This window comes from Ursus arctos, unplaced genomic scaffold (genome assembly GCF_023065955.2).
Source record: "Ursus arctos isolate Adak ecotype North America unplaced genomic scaffold, UrsArc2.0 scaffold_6, whole genome shotgun sequence".
NCBI lineage: Eukaryota > Metazoa > Chordata > Mammalia > Carnivora > Ursidae > Ursus > Ursus arctos.
Window position 1 is genome coordinate 66216869 of NW_026623078.1, and position 16007 is coordinate 66232875.

Here is a 16007-nt window from a genome sequence, read left to right on the forward strand (position 1 = left end):
CTTAATAAAGCGGTTTCTTAAATTCTAATATTGTTCAATGAACGAGATAACAACACTGACCAAATGAAACCAAAATGGGTAGCGGGCTCCGGAACACTGGCTAGCAAGCAGTGCTACTCCAGACAGCGTGGGAGCGAGATGGAGCTGGCAGGGCGAGCTCATGATCTGGATTCTCCAGAATGGCTGCTGATTTATGTGACTTTATTATTTCCAATAAATGTGTTCGGTTCAGAAAGGCATACTTCAACATGATTTAATTCTTTCCAAGTTTGTAAGCCTCCTTGTACAACCTCATTTACAAATCAGAAAAGCCACTGTGAAAAGAGTACGGGAGTGACACTGATTTGGAAAATTTTGTTATCACAGATACAATCTCCTGCTCCCAGTTTTATAATGAAGTCATGGGTGCTCTGAAAGAAAAGCGGACACCTCCTGACACCAACAAGCGGGTTTCTTCTGTTGAAACTTCGTCTTCTGGGCCCTCCCATGGCATTTCTGAGGTTACTTTTACCCCTTTGACGTTTAAAAACAAAATAATGTCCTTACACGTTCTTTCAAGAATGTGTTGGTATATGTTCTAACCTTACCCCAGCGAAACATCTTTTTGTAACTCATCCCTTACCTGTGCTAAATTTCACTTCCAAGAACCGTTAGCTAAGCTGGTGAAAAGGGAGTAACAAGGCGTGACAAATGGAAGGGGAGTAACAGGGCATGACGTTGATGAGTCCAGGGAGCAGAGCACGGAGCAGGTAAGAGCACGGGTGGGGGTGAGGGGGTCTCCGGTCCTCGGAGCTGGAGGAGGCAGGTGCTGCGGTCCGCCCCCCACTCACCTGGGCACAGTACTGGGATTTGGCTGCAGCCACGACAAGCTTCAACACTGGCTGGGACTGAGAGACCAGGGGGGTCACTGCATGGATGACTGCAGTGAATTTGGAAGGGGGCTTTAAACCTGAAATAGAAACGGGAGAGGAGCCCAATGAAACACTGGAAAACAACACTTAGAAAATCATTCCTCCTCACTCCATTGCCTCGCCCTGAAGCTAATGTTCCCTCCTCGCATATTTTTCCTTTGCTCTTATGTCCTGACAGAACAGAAACAAGGTGAAAAGCTGCTAGTTAACTGCTGCCTGAGACCTTGATAATTTACAGCACCACGTCCACCTGTAGGTTCTTCCTCTGATAACCTCTTCCTCCCCCGCACCTTTGATCTCCCTTCGGCTTTTTAGGGACCCAAAGTCTGAACACACACCCCACCACTCACCACTCTCTACTCCAAGAAGAGTCCACGCCAGCCACTTATAACTTAACGTGCATTTAAGAAAACGTGCTCTCTCCCTGGGTATTTGAATAGCTCTTATTCTTCATAATGGACGTAAGGTGGGCTTTACTATTATTTTTTTTTTGGACCGATTAGTACTATTTCCAATAATGACCAGGAAGTGGTAAAGGTTCAAAGAACAGCATCCAGAGCCTCACTGTCCAGGTTTGAATTCCTGTGCTACCGGCATTGGTGGTGGGATCTTCCCCTCGGTGTTTCCGCAGCTGTGAAATGGGGCTGAGAGTCAGAGCATCAAACCTATGGGGCTGTGAGGAGCATGGAATGTAAGGACTGAAGGCATACGAAGCAGTTAGAACAGGCCTCGGCACACAGTAAGTGCTCAGTATGTGTTCATGGGGATCCCTCACCACCATCATCATTTCAGAGCAGAAGCCTCCATGCTCTCGAGAAGCTCTTTTTGTGCAGCACTGACATAAACTGAGGGAAAAAGTACGTGACCCAGACCTCTGCCGCTGTGTGCTCTGAAGCCTGGGGTGGAAATATAGAAAACAAGCAGGAGCCACCGAAGAGAAAGCAGCGAGATGGCTTCTCCCTTGGAAGGAAGTTTTCTGGAAGAATTCACTAAGAAACCGGAGACATGTTTACAACCTTTTAAAACGTCACTAGTTTAGACCCAGGAATTTCTCATTTTGGTAGCTTCAATGCAAACAAGACTGTGCAGTGACATTCAAGTTAAGCTTTGATGTTGATAGAATAAAGGTAGGAATCAGACAACATCTACTAAAGGATTCTGCGAGTGTTTTGTAGAGCAAATTAGATCATCCCATTGGTACTTTAATTGCATGTTAGAAAGAAGCTGACTTCTCCACTTTCTAGAGACACATGCAAAACTTTGCTGAGGAAGAAGAAGAAATAGGGAGGAGGGGTTTTCTTTCTCCTGGTGAGGACAAGTCCTTGCTTTTACATGTTCCTGTGCTAGTTTAGGAAGCATCACGTACACACTTCTAACGTGCTCACTCCACATGAAGATCTCTGCTCTGCTGGAAATAATGGAGGCCTTTTGCTGACTGTGGCCTTATTTCGAAAATTACCAAATTCTAAATACATTATCCATGTGGGCCATTCACTGACTTTAATACAGTCCCCGTAACACGTTTGGTTTGGCTTAAAGGGTTCTTTGTCACTGGTTGATAGTTCACGCCACAACTTCTTTTTAAGTTTCTTTTTATCAGTTTCAAATTAAACACACACAACTCAAAACGAAAGGTGAGACTGTTATGGAGAATGTCGGGACGGGGTGGAAAATCTAGAGTCTTTATCCCACATCGACTTGAAAGATGCTTCACTATGTCAGAGTTTCTCCATTCGGAACTGTGAATAAGGGGAATGCGTAAGATGTCACTAATGCTCGCACGAGTGGGGCTCCATGTACAGAACGTCGACAGCAGTAACAGGAGCCTTTTGGAGAGCTTTATCCCTCTGTCCTTTCCCTTTCCCCCACTATGATTAGACGAAAAGCTGCTTGAGAGCACAGATTGTATCTCAACCGACTTTCTGTTTCTACCACCAAGCATTGCATTAACGGAGCACCTAAGACTGAGCACAATAAATGTTAAGTGGGTGGACAGATTTGTCTCTTGTCTTCCATTCTTAAATCTGTCTTCTTCCCCTTTATTAATTCAATTTTTCTTTGGTAAGAGAGAGAGAAGTTGAGATTGCAGGAAAAAAAAGAAACTAGGGAGAGCTCTCCTGGTTCCATTTTATAAACGAGGAGACGTAAAATTATAGCAAACCCATTGTCATGTTCAAAATGATCTGTAATTTGGGGAGCCTATTTCTCAAAAAGGAATGAATCTACTGTATGTGAAGTCCAGCCGCTCAGACAAGAAAGGAGTTTTTCCATTTTGCAATGCACTGCTGGATTTACAATCCTTGATCCTGATACATCAGTCAGGACAGAGCTCTAGAAAGCCATCTCCAATGAAGGCTGGTAGGAAGACCCCTGCTCCCTGCTACAGAATGCAGAAATCAAGGGACTTTAAGTCTGGACAACATCTGGAGGGCAAACAAGGGGACAGCGCTCTGGAAGGAAATCACTTACCTAAATTAGCATAGTAGTAAGGAAAGTCTCCCAGGTAAGATGAATACTGTGGTAGTACGAACAATCCTCCAGGATGTTTGTTCCATATTAAACTGTTACGTGATATGTGCTTGAATATTCTGTCCTGAATAATCTAGAAGATAAAAACACAGTATATGGTGAGGCTGAGACCTTGACAGTATCTGATAAGGAGCATGTTCAAACCAAATGTGAGGAATGATGACCCTCAAAGTAGTGACTCTATCCCCAAATTCTCCACTGATAAAAGTGTCTGGGACACAGACAGTGTGACAGAGCAGTGGAAGAGTGGGAGAGAGAAAGAGATGAATTGTGGCTAATCCAATTTCCTAATTAAACTTCAGCTTTACCATAAATTAGACCTTGTCTTTCTATGATAGTAAGTATGTTCTCATTTCACAGCAGGGTGCATGGAACAGCTTCCTTGATGGCTGAGCATCTAACTGTGGTTCTAGATCCACACCAGGAAGATCTGAGATGTGCATGTGGAGACCGGGTTGGGAGTGTACAGAAGGCACGGAACATTCTAGAAACTGTTGACGTTCCAATCTGTTCTTTTCATTGAGGAAGCAGATTTAGCTGTCATATTTCGTTTTCCTTTCAAAGTCAATGGTAGGACTTTGGGGCACTGGTTAGCTGAAGTTTTTCTATATTTTATGTCAAAAAGCAGTGAGTTAACAATTGCTCAAAACATCCCACATAATAGGACAAGAACCATGGCATATGAAGACTAATAGCCACGCTAGTTCATTAGTTTCTTTGGACTTTGGGACCTCGCAGATCATTAAATGCTACATTTAGAGTCAACATTCTCCCATCCTGAATCATTTGTCAGATGAACGTGATTAGTCCACTTTACAGATTTCTCTCTGTGACTTTCAAACTCTTGTAATTATAGCATCCACTCATTAAGATATGATTTGACAAATAATTAACTTGATACAGGATTTCATGTTTGCAGCAATTTTTTTCTGTACTTAAAAAAAAAGAATAAGCCTGCCATGTCTCTCAAGAGATTTAAGACCTAAATCATTATTTTCCAGGCCCCCATTTAATGCAATGTGACTTTAAGTAAAGACCATTTTCAATGGAGCTTTACTACTGAAGGTTATTAACACAATCGTCTCATCCCACATAGTGATAGAGAAGTAATAAAGTGAGCTACATTTATTTCTGCAAACCTTATCATGTTTACATTCCTTAATGAGAGAGAAGAAAGGAAGCAAGGAGGCAATTTGGAAGAACTCAAATATTTTAGTTCAATGATTTCTGCATTTCTCCCTTTCCCCCAGATCAAAACTGCTAATTTTATATGGCTAGGTAGAAGTTTCCAATTTGGTGGAGAGTTTAGGAATCTAGCTAAAATATTAACATTTCCTTGTGGTGGTACAACAGAGATGTGTTAAAAGGCTGTTGTCTAGGTATTAATTATGAGAAACTTCTTATGGCTGTGAAGGGTTTTCACATGGAGAGCAATTTCACTTCATATACCATTTATCCTAGTTTTATATTATTTATATCTTCCAAATCTACTGTCTATTTTCCCTTACAGCTTTTCATTTAGATCCTCTTTTTTTTTTGCTTTCCGAATTTACGTACTTTTCAGCATGTGGTCACTTAAATGAACTCGGGTATCAAGACACAGAATAAATTGGAAGTAGACAGGATCATAAATCTGACACATATACAAATGACATGTATCTAAAGGATGCCACAAACGGGTCATCATCTTTCGGCAGTATGCTTTTCATCATCATACTCTTTCTGGTTCAGTATCACAACAGTGTTATTGTCTTGAATTCAAGGATACAAGAAGTTACAGTATTCTTCTGAGATGCCAATGAGCATGTCATACTCTCTTCAACTAAATCTTAATAGGAAGATATCAGCAAAGGTACAAGAGCAATAGCAAATATTTACTTTAACCTGGGTCAAGCAATTTGCTACTTTTATGTCTCCCTTTTCTCCTTTGTAAGAAAACAATAAAATACCACACAAATTATAATAACCTCTTAGAATTTGTTAGGAATAGCTAAGTTTTTACACTTAAGACTTGCCTTTTTTGCCTGCATTCATTTTCGAGGCATAGATTTTTCCATTTTTACACTGCGATACTATTTTTCCATATTATTAGTAGTATTAATGGGTTACTTAACCTAAATGGCCAACAATAGTGTAATTTTTTCATGCAAAGCAATGAATATATTTATGAATTAAAATTTTCCACATCTAGAACTGATTCTTGAGGAGTTTGTCAATGGGCATAAATACTTTTAAGACTGTTCGCACATATCGACAAACATTTTCTAAAGGGTTTGTAACAACTTGCCTTCTCAAAAGTCTGAAAGAGTATGGATCTCATTTCACCAAATAGAAAAGTCATTCTGTCCCTCTCCTAATGTTCAATTCTCCCTATTGCTACACTGGACAGCTCCCAGGATCCTTTCAGAGTGCTAGAGCTCACTCTTTATTGTTGTGGAAGAAGACATCACACTTAGAAGTTGGACATCTCTTCGGCTATGAAGAAAATCAACAACAAATACAGACAGACACATATACACACGTGACACAAAAGCTTTTCATGTAGGCGTAACTGGCACCCTTGAAAAGGATAATATTTCTCATTAATATGAATTCAAAGGTAAGAATGACAGGCTCCTTATTTTTCTTTTTTATGTGCCATCTGTTTTATGAATAATGGACTATTGGTTACAGGTTACTGTCATTCTGTGTGGCCCTGACTTGGTCTTTTGACCAATGCAAGACTGCCTCACACACGCGGTGCCTCCATATGCCACCTCACTTTGAGCCAAAGCATTCTATTTCCATTATCTCGCGGATTTTAATATTCCACTACACAACAGCATCAGCAAGACCATGGTTGGAGTGCGCATTGTTAGGTAACTGGAGAGAAAAAATGGAGCATACTTCGTAAAACTCCATTAAAAATGTGCTCTCCAAACTACCATTAGTTCTTTTCACACATTAGTACAATCTTGCGCACTTTTCCTTCACTCACCTTGATTCTGACTGAGCTCCCAAGGTTCAATCATTAGTGCCAGGTTACCGCTGTGTCATATTCTGACAAATAATGGGATCTATGAAGGAACACTGTCTTTGCAATATTTTATCCCTGTCCCTGTCATTATTCTCAATTGGCATACACGCACCAAAACTGAGCTCCAAAGAGCCTAGCTCTGATTCAATAGCTCCTAAATTCCAAGATGCAGAATTAGGAAGCTTCTATCAGACCAAGTCCAAGTATGACAGAGTGCAGGGCACTGTAAAGCACTAACAACTCGACCCTGGCATTGGAGAGAGGGGGTCCTGCTTCCAGTTGTGCCCAGGCATCACCTACAACATGAAGCTTACACTCAGCAAACACCGAGTCATCCCCCTTCCCATGGCCTACAGTACAGCAAGCAAGGAAGACAGACCCAGAGTTTTAGTCTTGAGTGTAGAACATCCTGAAAGCAAAAGATCCTCAAATCTATGTTGCCTAAGGGTAACGCCGAATTATCCTCCTCACTGAGGAGCTCCGCACAGACTGACTTACATCGTCTAAGTTCTAAGCCAAGTAGGCATTTTTGATATGTGGTACTTAAGTCGTTCTCAAAAACACGTTGGCTTTGTTGGTGTATGTGGATGGCATTTTCTGCCATGTTTTCTGCTTTTCTATTTACACTGAATTCTGGGGTAATCTGAGTTCTGAATTAAAAAGAGAAATTGGATGGTATCTTTCATGCAATTCGGTTGAGGGGTCAAACTGTGACACTCCAATCTTGGAACGATATAAGGAGATTTGACAGTTGCTATAAATTTGAATGAAGTCTATGGTTCGTAGTGTTTGCAAAACAACTGTGTCGCTAAAGAACTGCATGGCTTAAATCCAAGGGGAAGAAGGCCTTTCCAGCACACCGATGACAACAGCTTGACTTGAGATTCTATTCTGACGACTACAACACACCCACCTGTTCCTGCAGGATCACTGAGCACTGCTAACTGAAGAAGCAAGAGACCGGTTCTGTGCAATAAACCATACTCAAAAGAAATGTAATTAATGAGATACCATCTTTCATCTGGCAAATTTGCACACTTGTGTGTGTGTGTGTGTGTGTGTTTTAATGATGATCCTTAAGGCTAACAAGAGGGCCGCTAGAGAAGGTCTCCCCCCAGTCAGCTTATGAGAGTCCAGACTGATGCATTCTTCTTGAAGAGAAATTTGGCAAAGCAGATCACGAACCTAGACTCTCGCTTAGTAATAATCCCACTTTAAGGACTCCATGCTAGAGAAATAGAAATGTAGCCTAAGATACATGTAGAAACCCAATGCTTGGATAAAGACGTCTGTATCTAGAGCTATACAAAACAATTCGAAACAACATTAATAGCCAACAATTGTAGATTAGTTAAATAAATGGAGGTCTACCAAAGGAGGGCAAAAGGTAGGAAAAATGAAAATATGTGGCCTTTGTGTTTTAGAGTGGACAACTAATAGGGCAGAATCAAAAGGCCAGGAGCAGACCCCGAGGTGCATCAATGGGGCATGTGACAATATTGAGGCAAGGAAACTTTGTATGTTGGGACAAGCTACACAACAATCTGTCAAAAAAGAAAAAAAGTAGACTTTTCAATACAGATCATATACATAAAAGGAAACTGGGTTAAATAGCTAAATGTAAAAAGTTAACCACGGAAGTACCAGAAAAATATAAGGGAGTGTGTGCAGGTAAATTAAATTATGTGTCAAAAGGTCCTTTCTGAACAGTAGCAAATGGAAAAGCCACAGAAGAAAAGGTTGCCTCATTACAAACAAAATAGAAAGGGATGCCACAAGTTGGGGGAAATATTTGCAACAAAAGAGTCAAAGGGTTAATATTTTTAATATAATAAGCTCTTAAAAACTTATGAGAAAAAATGGGAAAAACGCTGTGGCCATTTCGATTTCTTCCTTTGTGAGTTGCCTAAGAAATATGAAAAAATTCATTCTTACTAATATCCTAAGAAATATAAATTAAGAAAATAATGATTTATCATTTTGAAAGATACAATGTCCAATATTGGTGAAAGTGAAAAATACCAGAACTAATAAAAACAGGTCCTCTCATATAAGCTGGAGGGAATATAAATTAATTTTATTCTACTGCAGGAAAATTGACAATTTATTAGAAATCTTAGCCTTTGACATATTCTTTGAACCAGGACTTTGACTTCAAGGAATTAATCGTAAGGAAGTAATCTTGGACCTGCACAACAATTCAGTGCTGAGGCTATTTGCTTCAACGATGTGTATAGTAATGAAAAAGCAGAAACAATGGCAATGGCTTCAAATTGAGGATAATGAAAGAAACTGATATCATGAATAGAATATGATATAGTCATTAAAATAATTGCAGAAAAATCTAACAGCATGAGAAAATGTTAACAATACATTATTAAAAGGAGAAAAAAACATATTATAAACTAAGTTTAGAAAGACTCCTCTTTATTGATTGATTTATTTTTAAGTAGGCTTCACACCCAACGTGGGGCTTGAACTCACTACCCTGAGGTTAAGAGTGGCATGCTCTGCTGACCCAGCCACCTAGATGCCCCTGAAAGATCCTCTTAAAAATGACAACATGTGCATAAATTGGCCTAGAAAAAACAAATATATATGTGTTTGTGTGTATATATATGTCAATAGTGATTTTATATGGGTAGATTATTTTGTTTTTATGCTTAAGTATTTTCCATTATTTTCTAAAACGAACACATACTCTTTTCATAAAAAGCACTCATTCCACAAAGAAAATAAATATTGACATTCAACTTTCCTTAAGAAGGGCCTAGGAAGGGTCTTGGATGGAAGACAGAAGAGAAGAGTAAAATCTATTACATATTCAAACCTGCTGCTATGAACAGATGAAAAAAATAACATCAATTTTAAGGAATCCTAGGTTTGCTTACAAGAAGGAAGCCCCTGGAGGCCATTCTGACCTTGTCCCCTTCATGGCGTGAGCCTGGCTCCTAAAGACCCCTTTTCACCCAGTTCCAGGATTAAAAAAAAATGTGCCCCATTCCTGAGAAGATGCTTGGACCAGAGCAGGAGCCCAGGCTCGGCTTGGGGTAGGGAAATGCGCCACTGTGCCCGGGGCATGACCAGCACGGGCTCTGCTACCCAGGACGGCAAGAGAAACAGTTGTGTGGACGAAACAGGGTGATTGTCAGTTTTCTTGGTATCACTCAGACACCTCCGTGTATGCTGCAAATTACATCAGCTTTCGGAGCAGTAAACACTTTTCCAAAGCAAATACTCCAAAGTGAGGCCACAGACGCCCCCGCTGCGTTATGCGAACACCTGAGAATCACCCCAATGGTGTGTCTTATCAGAGGATCTCTGCTCTCCTTCCTGCGAGGCTGTAACTCACGAGTGTGCAGTTCCCTAACTCTTTTCTCAGCTCTTTGTGCTACTGCGGTGTAGCCTCAGGCCATCACTATCTGTTCCACTTCCAAAGGTTTTAATCATCCGCATGCTTCCCTCTCCTTTTCCCCTCCTGCCTTAAAAAAAAAAAAAAAAAAAAGCAACTTACAAGGGACACCCATATGCCTAGAAGATTTTCTGCTTTCATAAAGTTTAACACTCTCTGCACCAGATAAGCGTAATCCTGATTTTCCTCGTAACGCATCCTTGCCACATTGACGCTGGTGCAACCGGTTGCACGTCTTGAGAACCGATTTTGTGGTACCCCAATGCCACTGGTGCCCAGTAAACTGTTCAGATTTTTAGAATGGTAGATTTTCCCCTACTCGGTCACTATCTGGTTTCTAAATGGGCTCCAGAAACAGGTCTTCAAAGGATGCCACTGAGTGTGAAGGACGGGAAGACAGTCCTTTGCTACGTATTGCTGAAACGATGGAAGACAGGCTGCTCTCTGTGTCAAGAAGTATAATTCCTCCTCGTGTCAGTTTCCCTCTGTGGAGTTTTGTTAGGACTGGAGGGATTTGCTTGGGCATGGCAGAGCAGGTAAACGAGGGTTCACTGACATATCCGAGTACAAAAAATTTGGTTTTGTCCCATTTGACCAATTACGCCTCACCAATAACAGAAGAGAAGGCCAATAGAAGTGTATGAAGACAGGACCATTATTCAAGACGAAGAGCCAAGGAGTCTCACTTACCTCTAGTGTAGTTAATACAATCTTCTCAACTGAAGAAAAATAAGCCTCCCACAAGAATTGCGTCTGCTGTCTAAGTGCTAGGATTTTATCCTGATGAATAGACCTGATTGTAGAAGGAATCTGTAACACAAGGTGAGCACATAATAACTATAACGGTAAAACAACGAGATGCCATTTGATTGAAATAACCCGCCTGGGTTAGGCTTTTATATTTCTTAGCATTCAGATTTTAGTGTACTGATCGGCTAAAAATCACCAACCCCTAAGTTGAAATGCCCTTAAGAGATGTCAGGTACAAACAATACTTACCGGGGATCAGCTCTAACGACCTTCAATTCATGGAAGTTAAAGTCCCCTCTAAGATTTGGTAACAGCTTATCGCTTAGGGTCCCCAAAATCCTCAATCTTGCACATGGACAATCACATTCTACATAGACAGGAGCTATCAGCTTTGGGGAAAGGCTGAAAGACATCATCCCCCAAACACTTCCAAGACATGCCATGCCAGGGCCTCCAAATGATCTATAAGGAGTTTTTAAGGGAACGTCTCTGAGCCTCTCCATTTAATTTGTATCTGGACAGTCATTTCTATATGCACACACCTGTGACCTTAGCTCTCCTGCTCCCTGACCTCTCTTTTTGGCTCCAGCACTTACCCAATCTACCACGATCTGTCAAACATCATACACGTCCAGCCATCACTATTCTCTACAGGCTACATGATTTTAAAGGAGAGATCTAAGTCCTGTCCATCCTGCCACCCGTTTAAAGGCTATAAGAATGGCTTTTATATAGTAGTTATTCAAGAAATAAGAGTTGAATTGAACATGGCCAGTTGCACCCACCATAGGGATATCATTATTTTTACCAGCAATATAACTTAATGGTTAAGCACAGGGACACAGGAATCAGACCAAGGTGGGAATTCTTGGTTCTACCATTTACTAGCTGTGCTTTCGTGGAGAAGTTCCTTGATCTCTCAAAGATTCCATCTCTTCATGGGGATACAGTACTAACATCAGAGGGTTGTAATGGAGATCATATAAGTGCTTAGCACAGTGCCTAGAACGTGGGAAACTTAATTAACACAGCAAATTATTACTACCACTATTATTATTATTGACACAAGGGTGATGATATTCAACATTGGACCAATTGCTTAATGTCTGCACATGAACTTGTCTGGATCTGGAGCTCTGACACGTACTTCCTGGGTTTCTGGTGAGTTTGCTGGGCTTGCTCCCTATCTTCACCTATGGTTCAAGGTCTATTTCATTTATGGAGTCTATACTCTTAGAGGACATTCCCTGTGATTAGCAACCGCCCCCTTGTGCTCACCTCTTTCTGCATGCTTGCTTCGCTAACGCGTAACTAATCAGACAGACATGGGGGCCTGGGCTGAAGCAGGAATGCTCTGTTAGCTGCTTCAGTAAGAAAGTTACTTATGGCATTGTGACTAAGACTATATCTGAATTTCCACTGGAGGGAAGGAGGTGGTAGCACATTTTTTTGACTCAAGACTATTCCGCAGAGGAGCAAGGAAATAGCTTTACAGTAAGAACGAAAGGACAAGCTCACTTGTTTTGGTAATATCCTAAAACAGATCCTAAATCTGTGGCCCAAAGTGTGTAGCTGGATGCCCAACACTGAAGAAGCATGGAGGCCACGGGTAAAGGAGAAGCACTGGCAGGCAAATGGTAGCCTGAAATTAGAACTCAAGGTCAACTGGAAGTAATATATCCTTGGGGAAGGTAGAGAAACTATCCGCGTCATGGATCCTTGGTAAGTCAAGGCCAATGTATTTTTATTTACTGCGAAAATTACCTAGATTGACAAAACAGACTAGAAAAACTTTGCTCAATTTTCATGATCATGCCTTCTTCTAAATGTCAGTGGCATATTCTAAGAGTCATATAGGTTGACTTCACTGTTTTGTCATCATCACAAGAAACTAGTCCATTAGAAAAATGCCAAAAGCTACTGTCACTACATAGTCTCCAGAAAACTAGGTAGGCTATGGTTATGAATGAATACAGGGAATATCACATATTTTCTAAAAAAGATTTTATTTATTTATTCTAGAGAGAGAGAGAGAGACAGAGAGAGAGCACGTGGGGGGAAGGGGCAGAGGGAGAAGAGAATCTCAAGCAGACTCCATGCTGCGCATGACCTGAGGCAAAACCAAGAGTGGGATGCCCATCTGACTGAGCCACCCAGGCGCCCCAAGGGAATATCACATATTAACCTACCAATACATTCCCCTTTTTATATAAGCCACAATTTGACGTGAGGACATCAAGTGAACTATATGCGGCCCATTTGTACGTACAATATAAATGAGAGCTCTTTGCCAAGTGCTCTGGAAGAGAATTCCAACTGACTGAAAAGACAGAGTTGCAGATTTTCATGGCATTTGGCTATTGGTTATTAATCTGCTTGTCCTGAGAGACAGGTATGCGAGAGTGATAAATTAATTCCAATTTGGTTGGATTGTTCAGCCTTGCAGAACTCAATGGAGTCTTAACAAAAGGTCATGTATGGTAACAAAACTAATGGAATCTACCAAAATAGATACAGGAAAGCAACATTCAGCTCTCTTGGTGACATAATGACAAGAATATATGCAAATAAAAACATCCGAGCTGTTCTAAAACAGGAAACGAAAAAATTGTAACAACAACAACATCTCCCAGAGCAGACATTTGGGCTCGGTGCCAGCTCTTTCCAGCGACTGTCAACGACAGTGCGGTCGCTGCTCAACAGGGAGGCAGCCGTGCAAAGACAGACCGCATACCAGAGGGGAAAACACGAGCAAGTTTGGGTGGGGGCAGAACCGAAAACAAAATCTTCAGACTCAAGCAACAACTGCTTCAGAAGGTGAAATCCACACCAGCTTTGGTGAAATGGCAGAAAGTGGACAAACACAATTAAGTATCCTGGAATGCTCTCCTCTCCAAGACAAACTCCCAAGTTATTCACATCAAATTCACAGGAGCGTTGGTGTATAACTGGAGAAATTATGGCTATTTTTTATTCCTTTTATTTCCCACGTTTCCTTTGATGATCATGCAATGTGTAAAAAAACTCGTAAAAGGAAGGAAAAAGGTAATATGGAAAAAGAACTATACCTAGCGCTTTTGTCTGGCCTTTCGTGAGTCAATGTTTTCGACATACACCATTTGGCCCAGGGAGGATCTTGCTAGGTCACGGATTCCTCTTTTGTTTTGGAGGTTCCCAGGGGCCACGGAGATCACATACCTGAGTACCAGAGGGAAGGAATGTTCTGGGGGCTGTGTTCAGCTTGGCGTGCCTAATTCATAGTTCTCTTACCTACAGGTATCTCACCCATTACTTTAGGAAGAGAACTGGGTTACTTCATCAGCCAGCTAGCAGACTGGCCGGCAGTACAAGCAGAATCAACAAGAGTTAGGAACTCGATTTTCTTGATATTAAAAAAAAAAAAAAAAAAAAAAGCCAGGACATTAAAAAAAAAAAAATCATTCTGCAATACTTGTGATAGTTCAAGATAAAGTATATAATGCCATCAAAGAAAAACATTAAAATATTCCATAATTTTAGAGAAAGGAGTATGGCAATTTATGTGGAACCTAAAACATTACTGCACAAAAGGGCTTTAGAAATCCTTAGTGGGGGCGCCTGGGTGGCTCGGCTGGTTAAGTGTCCGACTCTTGATTTTGGCTCAGGTCATGATCCCAGGGTTGTGAGCTCAAGTCCTGCATTGGGCCCCGGGCAAGTTGTACAGCTTGCTAAAGAATCTCTCCGTCCTTCTCCCTCTGCTCCCTACCCCACCTCACCCTCCCACCCATGCTCTCGTTCTCTAAACAAGAAACAAAAAACAAAACAAAAAGGAAAGAAAAACACAGAAAGAAAAGAAAAAAGAAATCTAGCGACTGACCATTGCTGCCCTTAGATTTCTCTGTACCACATTCCTCTTCCCAGGCAGCTCTTGAGAAGTTCGAACTGTTCTTAGGCATCCTCTTTGAAGATCAGTTGACCGTATATGGGTAGATTTATTTCTGGGCTTTTTATTTTGTTCTATTGGTCTGTCTGTCTCTATGGCGGTACAGTGTCATTCTGATGACTGTAGCTTTGTAATATATTCTGAAATCAGGAAACAATGCCTCCAGCTTTGTTCTTTCTCAAGACTGATTTGGCTATTTGGGGTCTTTTGTGGTTCTATATGAATTTTAGAATTATTTTTCTACTTCTGTAAACAATGCAATTAGGATTTTAATAGGGATTGCATTGACTCTAAGGATCAATTTGGGTAATATGGTCATTTTAATCATATTAAGTCTGACTTCTGCAATATAGGACAACAGGGATGAACCCTGAGGACATTACGCTAAGGGACACAAACCGTCACAGAAAGACAAATACTGCATGATTCCACGTACATGAGGTATCTAAAATAGTCAAATTCACAGAATTAAAGAGTTAGAGTTGAAAGAGAGTTGCAAGGGTTGGGGGTGGGGAAGAGATGGGGAGTCACTACATCAGTGGGCATAGAGTTTTAGTTAAATAAGATGAATAAGCTCCAGAGATGTCTAATACATTGAATCCACAGTCAACAATAATAATCCCACATTTAAAAATAAGAAGGTAAATCCCATGCTAAGTGTTCTTGATACAATAAAACAAAATAAAATAAAGAGATCCAAATGGCAAAAAGTACATTTAAAAAATCATTTTTATTAGAGCCTGCTCTTTTAAATATACACGTTACAGATATCACTGCTCAGTCTCCCAGATTGGATCATTTGAGCAATGATAACACGAATTATAAGAATCAACCCTAGAGACCTCCCTCTTTCTGAAAATTAATCTGAAGGCAATTACGGCAAGAGGGGATAGGAATATGAAGTGGCAGGATGGTACAAAAACTCTCTGGTACAATTTCTAAAAATTCTGGATACGGAAGAGGATGGATATACGCTTCTTCTCACCATCCAAGTTCATGTCCTTTACCTGCCACTCCTCCTTTGCCAGATACCTTCCCCGCACCGGGTGGGTTTTGTGTGGGAAAGTGAACAATGTCATATTAAATGACTTCATATTCACCATGACACAGGCAATTTTCTCCTGATAAAATTTCTTTTATAGAGCTGACCTTTTGGATTCGTCTTCTCTGAAAGTTTGGACGGGGGCAGCAATAAGCCGCTGATGTGCTGAAGGCCGGGGCCCCTTCCTTACCTGTAATAACAATCTCTCATCGCCTATGACGGCGGCTTGGTTCCAATTAATCACTTCAGAGAATGGCAACTCCCATCCGTTGCTAAGCATCACAGGGACACAGGCAGCCTGGGGGAAGAAGGGGGCTTCATGAATGGGAGGCAAGCGGCAGGGGGAGCCTTTCCAACGGGAGGTCACATCAGGACGAGCTCAACTACGGGCGTATCTTGCTCGGATCACTGCATGGATCCGGGCC

At 41.1% G+C, this 16007-nt stretch overlaps 1 protein-coding gene across 1 annotated transcript in view; it reads right to left on the reverse strand.

The window, feature by feature from the left end:
• The window catches only part of EXT1 (exostosin glycosyltransferase 1), a 275971-nt gene that overhangs the window by 16827 nt on the left and 243137 nt on the right, over nucleotides 1–16007 (reverse strand). The window contains exons 3-6 of the mRNA XM_026495530.4: nucleotides 15773–15880; nucleotides 10559–10678; nucleotides 3381–3513; nucleotides 831–949 (exon numbers count right to left, since the gene is read on the reverse strand). Coding sequence (XP_026351315.1) covers nucleotides 831–949; nucleotides 3381–3513; nucleotides 10559–10678; nucleotides 15773–15880 — 480 coding nt within the window. The remainder of the gene's footprint in view (nucleotides 1–830; nucleotides 950–3380; nucleotides 3514–10558; nucleotides 10679–15772; nucleotides 15881–16007) is intronic.